At 49.0% G+C, this 13189-nt stretch overlaps 1 protein-coding gene across 6 annotated transcripts in view; it reads left to right on the top strand.

Annotated features, from left to right (window-relative positions):
• The first annotated feature begins 631 nt into the window (after window positions 1–631).
• The window catches only part of SH3KBP1 (SH3 domain containing kinase binding protein 1), a 363386-nt gene continuing 350828 nt past the window's right edge, over window positions 632–13189 (top strand). For all 6 annotated transcript variants that reach the window (XM_050776630.1, XM_050776634.1, XM_050776625.1 and 3 more), the window contains exon 1: window positions 632–873. Coding sequence is in view for 5 of the 6 variants with exons in the window: in XM_050776634.1 (XP_050632591.1) it covers window positions 870–873 (4 nt within the window). In the remaining variant the exon portion in view is untranslated. The remainder of the gene's footprint in view (window positions 874–13189) is intronic.

Genomic DNA, 13189 nt, shown 5'->3' with positions numbered 1-13189 from the left:
TTCCGGATTGCCTCGATGCCCCAGGGTCACCTGCCATCACCCTGGGCAGGCGTTTGGCCCCGGGCCTGCCCTGGTCTCCATCCCCAGCCCGTCTTCCACCTCTTGTCGCCCCCTCCCGCTCAGCCCCCTTCTCCTCCTTCTCCACGTGCCCCTGCACTCCCACGCCCCTCCCCCACGGAGCCCCTCTCCTCCGGTCTCGAGGAGTCTCGCGGCACTTCCCGGGGCGTCAGCCCAGCCGCCGCGGGTGGGCGGCAGCCGCGCGGAGCGGGGTCCCTCTGGCGAGGGCGGTGAGGAGGGCGCCCAAGCGCCTCAGCCGCAGGGACGCCCCCGGCTCCTGCTCCGACGCGGCCCGGGCCCCGCCCCTCTCCGGCCCCGCCCCCGCCCGGCGGCCGCGCGTCCCCGGCAGGCGGAGCTGCAGGAGCCTCGCGGCAGCGCTGAGGAGGAGGGGAGAGCGGGCGGCGCGGCCGCGGCTGCCGGGCGCTGGGCTGGGCGGCGGCGCTTTTTTTTTTTTTTTTTTTTTTTTTTCGCAATTTCCACTCGCGGGGAGCAGGAAACCCGGCGCAGCCGGGGGCATTTTTTTTTTTTTTTTTTTTTTTTTTTTTTCGCATTGGGGAAACCCGGCGCAGCCGGGCGCATTGGGCCGCGATGCAACAGCAGCAGCAGGAGTCGCCCCGGGGCAGCAGCAGCAGAGGCAGCAGCGGGCGGCGCTGAGCCGCCACCGCAGTCACTGAGGAAGAAGCCGGCCCAGCAGCCGCCGCGTCCGGACCCCCGCGCCTGGATCCTAGCGCCCCGATCCCGGCGCCCCGAACCCCACGCCCGCCTCCGCCAACTTTCACGCTGCCTCGGCGGCCCGGCCCGGCTCGACGCCAATGGGTGAGTGAGGGCCGCCCGCGTCCGGGCGTCCACTTCAGCCTTGAGGGCGGCGCGCCAGTCCCAGAACCGCGGAGCCCGGGAGGGCGCCCCGGGGGCAGGGTCCGGACGGGGGACACAGCAGTGGGCGCCCTCGCCTGCTTCGCGCGCCCCCATTCACTCCCACTTGCGCCGGTGTGCCCGCCGAGCCCGCGCGCGGCGCCGACGGGAACCCGCGGGGGCCTGGGCAGACGATAACGGGGGCTGGCCCCGGACGGCTCGGGCTGAGGGATGCAGGGGGTGTGGTTGGCTTTTCGGGTGGGCGGGGAGAGTTTTGTCTTGGCCATTTTTGCACCCGAGCGCGCCCTCCTCTGCGCTGCGGACACAGGCACCCGGACTTGGTGGGCTCCGGCCCTGCGCGGGGCTGCTGGTGCCTTTCTGGTCCTGCCTTGGGGAAAGCTAGAACCTCGGGGTCTTGGATGGGGCTGGGTTGCCTTTGCTGGGGGCTGACAGGGGTTGGGGGGTGGGGCGGGAAACGCCCCAGTGCCTGGCCTGGCTTGCAGTCCCGGGGTCCAGAGCACCTGACGCTCCTCTTTTTGCGCCCCCTTCCTCCGGGCCCCGACCCTTTCGCTGCTGCCTTCCTCCAGCCTGGCGAGCTGTCTGCTCCGTGATGCTAAAAGGCCACTTCCCATACCATCCTTTAAGTCTTCAGGGTCTGGGACCTGGAAATGGTGATCTGGTCTTTGATTTACTGAGTAAACATCAGTTCGAAGTAGCCAACTAACCTCTTGACCCCCTGGGTCCCATTTGATATAGACCCCGGGGCATTGGAACCACCTTGCTGCCCAGAGAAGCTGCCACTTTATTGGCAAGGGACTTATGATTACTTGGGCTATTAAATGTTTGGTCTACCCAGGTAATGTTCTTGCTGACAGCCAGCCTCTGTTTTTCAGCCTCTGGCAGATTATTTTTGGATGTTCCTAGGCCAGGCATAGGAAGGCTGCAGATAATAATAAATCATAATAAAGTGAGACCTTTCTGTGTTCAGGTAATAGGATTCCAGTACACTAGTCAGGATGTTCAGAAAGCCTGAAGGATTGGAAAAGAGAAGGTTTAAACCACTCCGTTGGTGACAGGCAAAGTTAAAATCCCATTTGTGGTCATTTGCCAAAAAAGGTTTTCCTTTTCTAAAGTAGTGGTGATCTATTGTCCTCTTGGCTTAAATGTCACTTTTTTCACAGTGCCCTTCTCTCCCACCTCCAGTCTAAATTGGTTCCTGTTCCATTTTCTCATACAGCACCTTTTTTTCGTAACAATATTCCATATTTGTGCGTAACAGCTATCTCCTCTACTGTAAGCTCTGTGACCATAGGGACAGCACAATGTTGCATAGTTTGCTCAGCACTTTTGGTGTCTGGCACAGAGCCGGACCTGAATATTTGTTGAATGAATGAATGAGGGGCATGAAATCCTCCTACTCTGCTGGGGACAGAACACTTAACTCACTCTTGTTTTGCTCTGGCCCATAAGATGATTTAGTTCATTGGCAGAAGTATATACTTTAAACCTTACAGGCCACTTTAGTAATGGATTAATTTCTTCCGAGGTAACCAACAATTCTGTTTTGATCACCTTTCATTTTGGGTGGGTCACCGACAGGGTTATGCACAAAAAGAAGTTAGATCCAAATGTCTTCTGCCATGGCTAGACTGTACTTTCTGTATCTCAATGAGAAGGGGACTGAGTCTCATTTAAGAAGAATCAGACCTATTTTTCAGATTTGAACTGTTTTCGTTCTTCAGAACTTCCTACGAAAAATAGAGTGCTCCTGTAGCTTTTAGTCCTTTTAATCTTTGCTGTAACCATTATTGCAGGGGGAGGGGGCACCGATTTTCATTTATTTCAGGAGTTAATACTTAGAGGTGATAATATCAAAACAAATGTAATTTAATTCATATTTATAATGGGATTTAAGGTGCTTGTAGTAGTTTGTGGCTAAAGATCACCTGCTCTTTTGAAAGCATCTCCAGCAGTATATTTGTAATGAAGTGCAGTTATTTAACCGTTCATTCTGTATGTCTTCCAATGGAGTGATCTAATGGGCTGAGGTTGTGTGTGTGCACACAGAGGCACATCTCTTCCCCCCAAGCCTCTGGTTTTCAGATTTATTCAGTTTATCAATTTGATGCAATTTTGTTCTTTTTTAAGAGGGAGGGTCTCGCTGTGGTGCCCAGGGTGGATTCGAACTCCTGGACTCAAGATCTTCCCAAGTAGCTGAGACTCACATCACTGTGCCTGATTCTGATATACTTATATTCTTACCTGGCCTGATAATGAGTTTTCTGTTAATGGATAACATACTAAAACTGTATCTTATAGTTTGTTTTCTGAAAAATAACAGAAAAGAACCAAATCCCTAACCCTGAAGTGAAGCTGGTTAGTTGCAACATGGCCTCTTATAAAAGCCCACGAGAATGTGCCCTCTGAACTTGCTAGGAGATGCATGCCTACAGTGCCAGACACAGAGAAAGCCTCTTATAATTACAATTACACAAATATTATGGTGACCCAAATCTGTGAGTAGTGAAGGGTTTGCAAGTCCAGCAAATTTCTGTTTAATTCCAGAGTAACAACAAAGTTTGGATAGCCTTTGGCAATGTATTTATTGCATTGGCGGTAGACTGCTGTATGCTAAACTAAAGCTAAAATGAACATAATGTGTTGGTCTCTACAAATGTCTTGAGTTAGAAATGGAAGAAAAGGCTCCCACCTTAATTGTACATAACCTTTACCTACTTCTGTCCATCTTGGCATGAGCAAAAGCTTGCTGTGGACCTGGTTGCACAGACCTTGGTGGTTTCTTCTCTTACTACTTCAGTTCTTTTGGTGTTACTGACATTCTCTCATCAACTCTTGAGTTTGTAGTTGTTTTCAATGTATTTTGCATACAGTAGTAGTTGTTCATCCATCCATCCATCCAATGTTTATTGATCTGTTTTGCATACGCACTGTGCTAAGAACAGGTGCAGAACAGAGACGTGACACTTTGGGCTTCTCAGTCTAATGGAGGCTGACTTAAATGCAATTCTCATGGCAATATGTAGCCAAAAGCCACAGTAGAGCGCATGAAAGATGCGTGAAGGAGGCCAATCTGACTTAACCTGGAGAATGCTAAGGACAGTGTCTTAGAGGAGATCATGTTTGAGCAGAAATCTGGTTGAGTATGAATCATCGCTGCCCTCCAGCCACACCTGGTTGTTGTGGCAGAGACTGAGAACGAACACCGTGGGAACTGCGGGGCATCTCAGTAAGACGGTACAAGTAAGGATGACTTAGAGGACTTGCACCTGTGTCAGGTGGCTTGTGGGAGTGTTTAAGGAAGCTGGGCATTACTTTGGATTGGACGCTACCGGGGGAATTTGTGATTGGGTATTTTAACAAATGTTCTCTAGAAGCAGGGAACATTGGAGGCAGGCCACATCTATGGCTGGTAAAGCAGCAGCAGTCATTTGCATTAGCCAGGATTGGGGGATGTTTGGTCATATCTGTGGTTTGGACAAGGTGCATGTTTTGTCCGTGTTCAGACATGATTAATGTGTGGTCTTGTTTTCATCTTATTCCATCCTGCTCACAGAGTGGCCTTGTCTGATGTTGGTTTTCTAGGGAATTGTTTCTGTTCAACAGGACACCCTGGCCCAGCTGTGAGTGCCCGGCCAGCTCCCAGCCAGAAGAACTGCTCTTTCTCCGAGTTAACTATGTGATGGGGAGGGGCAGGGAATAGGAGGCAGTGGGGGAGGAAAATGGCTTTCTAGGTATATCTGTCGCTACTTCATATCAACCAGGTCTAGCCTGGACTGTTGTTCAATGTTAAGCATGATGGACATCTGAAATGCTATACTAAGGGATGGAGAGTGACAGAGCAAGAGCAAGCTGCTGAGAACCAAGAAGTCAGTGCTAATGGGAAAGATGCAGAACAGGAAAATACCCCAAATCCTTAGTGTTAGAGAAGGAGAGCCTCTAATGCAGCGCTTCTCAGAGGGTGGCCCCCAGGCCAGTAGCACAGCCTCCCCTGCAGCCCGATAGAGATACAGATTCTCTGGCTTCATTCCAGCAGACCTCCTGAATCAGGAATGCTGGGGGCGTGGCCCAGCAATCTGTATTTTCATGAGCCCTCCAGGTGGTTCTGATCATGGTCCAGTGTAGAACCCCTCCTTGCCTTACAGTTGAGAAAGCTGACGTCCAGAGCTTGTGGTTCACTAGGGTACACATGGCACATTGATCATAAGACGAAGTACTGTTATAAGTGACACATTACCTTAGAGAAGGAGAATGACATACTCCTACTTCAAAACAAACTTCTTGTGTTAAGACAGTACAGTGTGGATTCTTCCATGAATCCGGTCCAACCCAGACCTCCAACACCTAGGCATTAGTGACACTAGCCAGCTGATCTCAGTGTTAGTCTCTGGGACTTTTACCAGAGTATCACACAGGCACTTTCCAGAATCCTTTACCCTCCATTCTCTTTAAAGGGGACTTTAAGATACACTGTTTGCATTATTCCAGTGTGTAATATTTGTTCATGATTTTCGATACCTGGTACCTGTATTCGTTTCTGATTGCTGCTGTAACTACCACAAACTTAGTACCTGGAGACATCACAAGTTTATCATCCGTCACTGGGCGACAATCACGAAGTCAGCAGAGCTGCATTCCTTCTGGAGGCTGTAGGAGGGAATCCCTTTCCTCGTCTTTTCCAGCTTCGAGAATTGGCATTCCTTGGCTTGTGGCCTCTTCCTGTCTCCAAAGCCAGCAATGGCTGGGCAGCTCTCTCTCCCATCACATCATTGTTACTGACTCTTCTGCCCCTCTCTTCCACGTGTATGGACTCCTGTGATGACATTGGGTCCACCTGGATATTCCAGGCTCATCGCCTCATCTCCAGGTCAGCTGATCAGTAAATTTAACTCACCTTTGCCTTGTAACCCAACATTTACACATCCTGTGCTTTAGGATGTGGGCATCTGGGGGCGGGGAGGGAAAGTTATTCTGACCACTACACTGCCCTGTGGTGGACCTGACTTTTCCTGGTTTCTCTTGGATAACCGTGTGTTCATAGTCAACTGCCCTGTCCCTCCTTAAGAAGATTCCATCTTTGGTTCTATTTAGATTTCTACAGTTTATTAATAAAGCCGTCTTAAAGTTACATCTTGCATTCACCTTTCTCTCCTCTTCACTGCTGTTTTTTTGAGATAGCTTGTCCCGCTCTTCCCCTTTCCTCACATAGCCTGCCCCACACCTACCAGGACTCTGGCACTGCCTTGATTGTGTTCTAGAGACTGATCATGCTGAGGTTATCCTGAATGATCCTTCTCCAATCACGAAGTACATGGTCTCAGGCCTCACCATGTTTGACTTCACTGAAGCTTGAGACTGAAGACTGGAACTCTTTGTTTTCTAGAACACCCTGTTTTTTCCTGATTTCTCCTACACTCTTCCCTCCTTTTCTTCCACCCCTGTCCACCTGTGGAATGCTGTCATCCCTGGTCCCCTTATGTTTAGTGTGTCCTTGAGTGATTGCAGCCACTTTGCCAATTCAGGTGGCACCTATTGACGATGCCCACATCTGTCCCAAGTCTTGGTCTCTGTTCTGAGCTCAGGACCCACCCACTATAAGCACCACAAGGGCAGGAACCTTGTCAGTTTGGTCATCGTGTTCCTGTGCATGGCACACGGTAAGCCTAAGATTAACATTGGTTGAGCTGATTATCATTGGTATCCTCTCCTAGCTAACTTCACCCAGGTGTGTCTTAGACGCCTCAGACTGAGCATGTTGCAAACTAAGCTCAGCATTTCTCCTTGCTAATACCTGTCCTGCCTCTTTTACTTCCCATTTCGTTGAGGGTATCACCATTTTTCCTGTCACTTCCATAGGGACGCTGCTGTTGTTCTTTCCCCTTTCCCTGCCCCTTCTGATCTACAGTCAAGCCCCAAATGACTCTGGAATTGACCCCATGTGTCTACCCTTCTGCAAATGCTTTAGATCCTGAATGCCTTAGTGAAGCCTTCGTAAAGCTTGGCAGGCACCCGATGCTTTCGCTCGTTCTAAGCTCATTCAGATCTCTGAGACTTTGCCCACGTAGTTCCCTTCGTGGGGAACAGATATCACTCTCTTCTCTGCCTTGTAGACTCCCTGTATCAGTTTCCTATTGCTGCAGTAACAAATCACTGTGAACCTAGTGGCTTGAAACAGCACAAATGTGTTATCTTATAGGTCTGGAGGTCGGAAGTTCAAAATGGATTTTACCGGGTCGATATCAAGGTGTCAGCAGGGTTGTGTTCTTTTTGGAGGAATTCATTTCCCTGCCTTGCCCGGCTTCTAGAGGCTGCCTGCAGTGCCTGTACTTCCTTCACTCGTGACCCCAGCCCTCCAACCTCTGCTGCTGTCCTCGCATCTCCTGTCTTTCACCGAGCCACCTGCCTGCCTTTTATGAGGACCATTGTTTGACACTGGGCCCACCTGGATAATCCAGGATCCCCCTCCCCTTCTCAAGATGCCTAGTGAATCACACCTGCAAAGTTCCTGTTGCCATGGAAGGGGACATAGTCACAGGTTCTGGGGATTAGGATGTGGCCATCTTTGGGAAGTCATTGTTCAGTCTCCCACACCCCTTGTGCATCTGTGGGAGCCTGCTGCAAAGGTGTGCTGTACCATACTTTGTTTAAAAATTTTTTTATTTTTAATTTTTGTGGGTCCATAGCAGGTATATATATTTGTGTTGTACATGAGATGTTTTGATACAGGCATGCAATGCAAAGTGATACAACATTTCTTCTTGTATTAAGTCTCCATCTCCAACTGGATCTGCTCAACTCCATTGCCCTGGCACGTTGCCTGGCATACAGTAAGTGCCATATGTTAATGAATGAATATATAACCCTTTCACCCAAGTACAGTTACAACTTGCAATTCTCCACAACTATAGACCACCAGGAGTGCGTGTGCAATTCTTAAGTCCCCTGGGCAGAGCATGTTGACAAGGTCTGTTTGCTGACAGTTCCTGGTGGCCCACACTGTAATGCGTGAGAAGGGTGATGCTGCATGTATTACATGGCTTCAACAAAGAACTGCACATTTTAAGACAGAAAATTCTCTCTGGCAATGGTTCTTAACTTGGGGCAATTCTCCCCACCAGGGGGACACAGCACTATCTGGAGACACTTTTGGTTGTCACAGCTGGTGGTGGGGGGCAGGGGAGTGGAGAGTCATTCTACTGGCATCTACTAGGTGGAGGTCAGGGGTGCTGCTAAACATCCTACGATGCACAGGCCAGCCGCACCCCGCACTACCACAACAAAGAGTTATCTGACCCCAAATGTCAGTCATGCTGAGGTTAAGGAAGCCTGCGCTGGGGGAACCCCAGGGGCTTATTAACACAGATGGCTGGAGTACCATTTCCTTACTTCATTATCAGTCCTTCTGGAACATAAGATTTTGTATGTAACCACAGTCTTCGTTTTATGCACGAACCTACAAGTCACTAGAGAACAGGACTCTTTGGGACTTTCAGCATTTTGTTCTTTGAATGGAGAGTGTTTTAACACAACTGTTGCCTCTCTTCTGTTGATACGTGGGTCATTAAGCTGGGGAGAGGCAAGGGCTTTGGGGCACGAAGTTGTTAAACTTGCTTTGATAGTGTTTGGGCCCTGTAATGTTTTATCTTTGTATTGGGATGTGCTTTTATGTGGGGGGACAGGCGATGGGTCCTCTGCTGCTCACATATTGGTTCCTGGCATTGAAGTGCTGGAAGGAGCCTTGGCAGTCATGGCCCATGACATCAGATGATGAGACTGAGCCTCAGAGAGGCAGAGTGACAATGGTCCCCTAGTGGCAGAACCCAGCTGCCTTCCAATATGGAAGAACCAGCCCCGCCCAATTTCTGTAGGGGCTCAGAAAATGTCAGGCTCTTGCTTCCCCTCATGAGGCTCTTGCTACAGTCTCTTTCCCTTGTAAGTTTTTTGTTTTTTATTTTTTGAGACAGGGTCTCACTCTGTCGCTCAGGCTGGAGTGCAGTGGTGCAATCAAGGCTCACTGCAGCCTCGACCTCCTAGGCTCAAGCAATCCTCCCACCTCAGCCACCCAAGTAGCTGGGACTACATGTGCGTGCCACTACGCCCTGCTAATTTTTGTATTTTTTGTAGAGATGGGGCTTCGCCATGTTGCCCAGGCTGGTCTCGAACTCCTGGGCTCAAGTGATCCACCTGCCTTGGCCTCTCAAAGCATTGGGATTAGGCGTGAGCCATCACACCAGGGTGTAAGGTTTTTTTAAACAGATTTATTGATATATAATTTACATACCATACAATTTATCCATTTAAGGTGTGCAATTCAATGGGTTTTGGTACATTATTAATTTTATGCTAAAACATGTAACAATTTGCAATTTTCAGCACTTTTAAGTGTACAGTTCAGTTATACTGGGTATATTCACAATGCTTTGCAACCATCACCACTATCTAGTTCCAAAACTTCTTTTTTAAATCACCCCTCCCTAGTAAGTTTCTAACTTGAAGGTCAGAATCCATGTCCCCTAGGGGTTCCTGGACCAGCCAGCAAATTTGGAGAACACTTGGAAGCCCAAGGATCCCAGTTGAAATTCCAAAGGAAGATAGGAAAAGGGAAAGCGTGGCTTTTTTTTTTTTTTTTTTTAATGTTTTTGGTTGATATTTCCTTTGGGAGGCCCTTTATTTTCTCTCTCTCTCTCGCTCACACACACACACACACACACACACACACACACAAATTAGCCAGGCATGGTGGCACATACCTGTAGTCCCAGCTACTCAGGAGGCTGGGGCAGGAGAATCACTTGAACCTGGGAGCAGGAGGCTACAGTGAGCCGACATTGTACCACTGCACTCCAGCCTGGGCAACAGAGTGAGACCCTGTCTCAAGAAGAAAAAAAAAGTCTACATCATGGGAGAAAACACTGCAGTGCCAAACAGATCCCTTGAATTCACAGACACGGTTGATATCATTCCACGTTTCTTCACTTAAATTCCTTCAGCTGGCAAAGGTCCACCAGCAATCTGGTTGATCATGAGCACTTGGTTTTCAACTTGATCATTATCTTATGGATAAATATCTTGCAGGCAGTTCTATAGTTTTCATTAGGGGACACTTAAGGCAAAAGTTGGCTCATGGGTCTGAACTCTGTGATCAACTGTCCTTATATTTAGCCATACAAAGAAAAAATACTAGTAACAAAAATCCTGTGATATTTGTCCTGGAGCACTATCCAGTTGGCAAGAAAAGACCAGAAAAGGCCTTTGCTTATTTCCTTTCTTTGGCCACGGAAGTGGTGGGGGCACTGCTGGAGGCTGGTCTGTCTCTAGGTGTGGGTGACAGAGTGGCAAGATGCAGTGCAGTTCAGTTCATACTGTTATTTCTATCTTGGATTAAATACTATAAACATTTCAATGCTTATTAATGACTCATTTGGCATAACAAATTTAAGTCCTTGAGCACCCAAGTACAGCATGTATAGACAGTTTAAACAACCAGCTCCTTACACTTGAGCTTCTTACCAGCCAGTATGCAAACACCAGCCCTTGTGTTTTTGCCAGATTTTTCTGGACTGTTCTAGACTTGGAAGACTTGGGGCCGTGTTCTAGGTCTGGTCCTCTGGGGCTGCACCAGTTTTATCCATCACATGCCACCTCCCCGTGTGAAAAGTCTTTAATTAGCTTAGTGTCCTGTCTAATTATTCCAGCTAGTTCTTAGGTTTGTGCCTGGAGCTAGACGGAGACGCTTGGCCCTCATTGGAGATGCTTGGCCCTCATTTTGGATGAAGGCTGGGAAAGACCATTCTTGCTCTGCTCCCCCCTCCTCTTAGCTAGCATCTTCATGGACCTCAATTTTCTTCACCAGGGTGTTCTGGGTGCTGTCTTCTGATGAGCATTTTACATGCTAGCTTCTCAAAGAAATTCATTTGACACGAATGACTTCGTAAATGAGCTTTGCCTTTCTCCTGTTTTGATCATCAAAACAAAACAGGCAAAAACATCTCTTCACAACTTGACCGAAATGGGACAGTTTTAAACCACTTAGCCAGTGATTTCTAATTGCCCGTTTGTTCTCAACAAACTATTAGATGGCAAAGAGAGGTGTCAACTCAAATACAGTAGGTCAATGAGCTCATCTGTGATCCATGAAGCAGGATGGGCAGAGCAAGCGTTTGTTAATTGATGCTGATTTTTTTTAAAGCTTAATTGCTGCTTTTGACTGTCAGAAAACAAATGAAAGTAATTGGCTTGCGGAGGGTGGATTGTGGGGGGAAAAGTGAGGTGGAAGATTTCACCAAGTGAAGAAAAAATTGGAAAGGGGGAAGCAGTTCACACTGTGTTCATCTGTTTTTTTGAGGGCATAATGACTACAGCTGCTTGCTTGAGACATTTTTAAAGTTAGTGTTTGGAATAGGTTATATATCCTCAGGATTCGAAATTCAAAAGGTGAAAAAGTGTTTACAGGAAAAAGTCTCCCTCCCAACTCTGTCCTTCAGCTGTGCAGTGACCCTCCCCATAGGCTGCTGCTATTTTGTTTCTCAAGTTTTCTTCCAGGGAACTTTCATACATATACCAACACACAGGCATTTCTGTAATTTTCCCCTCCTTTAATGTCCTGATTAATTGATGATGGGCGAACCTCTATCTAGCTGGGGAGTTTCCCCCCTGGAGATGTGCATTGGAGCGCTATGCCTAGTCCTTCCATCTGGTTTTGATGGAGGGATGGGTGGACTTCGGAAAAGTTCTCCAGGAGACTGCTCTATTGTCCTGAGGCTCAGCTGATCTGGGTTATTAATTGACAGAAACTTTGTCCTGGATCTTAACCCATCTAGGTGTTTTGTTTTGTTTTTTTGACAGAGTCTCACTCTGTTGCCCAGGCTGGAGTGCAGTGGTGTGATCTCTGCTCACTGCAACCTGTGTCTCCCAGGTTCAAGTGATTCTCCTGCATTGGCCTTCTGGGTAGCTGGGATTATAGGCACCCGCTACCATGGCCAGCTGATTTTTTTGTATTTTTAGCAGAGATGGGGTTTCACCATGTTGGCCAGACTGGTCTGGAACTCCTGCCTCAGGTGATCCACCTGCCTCAGCCCCCCAAAGTGCTAGGGTTACAGGCGTGAGCTACCACACCTGGCCTTAACCCAGCTGGGTTTTGAACTCAGGAACAGTCTTCCAACTCTCATGTCGTGTGTATAGTAAGGACTTTCTTCAAATGATAGAAGCCAAGCAGGGCCCACTAACCTGAGCAAAAAGGATGCTTATTCTGGGGCCGCAGGGACCTCTCGTGCAACCCAAGGGTGCCTGCTGGAGGAGCCGAACCCCAAGAAACAGCAGCTGGAGCTAGGTGTGGGCTGGCTGCCCAGCGTGCCCTCTGGCCACGCTTCCTCCCTGTCCCCTTTCTTCTGTGTGACTTGTTCATGGGGCACATGCCACAGTTCCAAATGCCTGTTAAGTGTCACTTGATTTGGTCCCAGTTCCACATTTTTGCTTGTGAGAATGAGCCCACTGGAGCCAATGTCTCCCCCCAGCCCACCCTCCATATACACAGGTGGCTGCTCCGTGCCCACATCAATGGTGGGTGGGAGGTGCTCAGTTCCAGTCTTGGCGTAAATGTTGAAGGAAGGCGCATGGAGGACCCAAATGAAGCCCTGCCCCATGGAGGAGGGGGTGCTACGGGCCGGCCTCGGGCCAGGCACTCTCAGTGAGGATGCTAGACCGCCTGCCAGTGTCGGTGCTCATTTTCCCTGTCCTCCTCTTGACAAAGGGGTGACTGATGTGAGGCCGCGTGGCCTCTCCTGTGCTCTAGCCATCCAGGATGTTCATTCCATCCTCACAGAGTCCCTTCCATGAGGCTCCCTGAGGAAGGGCCCTTGTCGGAGCTGAGAACAGTTGTGCTTCAGAGTAATGGGGCTATTTTCATCCTTTAAGCTGCTGAACTGTGTGACTAAGCTCCGTGTCACCTATTGAGTTGGCGGCCCTTAAAAAGTGTGTCTGTGCCTCGGGGGCCCTTGGATAGGTTGGTGATAGCATGCCGTGGGGGAAGGGTACAGTTGTGACATCGTCTGGCTCTTTTAGGGAACCTGTGGGTTTTTAAATGGAGGAAGAGATGTAGACATTGTAAAAAACAACCACCGCCTGACGAGTTAACCCCTGAGGTAGAGATGCGCTCCAGAAAGTGGCCGGGGGCTCTTGCGCTAATGCCTATCTCCTCCCTTCTGCCTTCTCCCTCTCTTTTTCTCCTCTCTCTCCCCCTACCTTTTCTCTCTCTGCTCTCTCT

This window comes from Macaca thibetana, chromosome X (assembly GCF_024542745.1).
Source record: "Macaca thibetana thibetana isolate TM-01 chromosome X, ASM2454274v1, whole genome shotgun sequence".
NCBI classification, from domain to species: Eukaryota; Metazoa; Chordata; class Mammalia; order Primates; family Cercopithecidae; genus Macaca; species Macaca thibetana.
The sequence above is the reverse complement of the archived record's forward strand: the minus strand, read 5'-3'. Positions and strand labels throughout refer to the sequence as shown.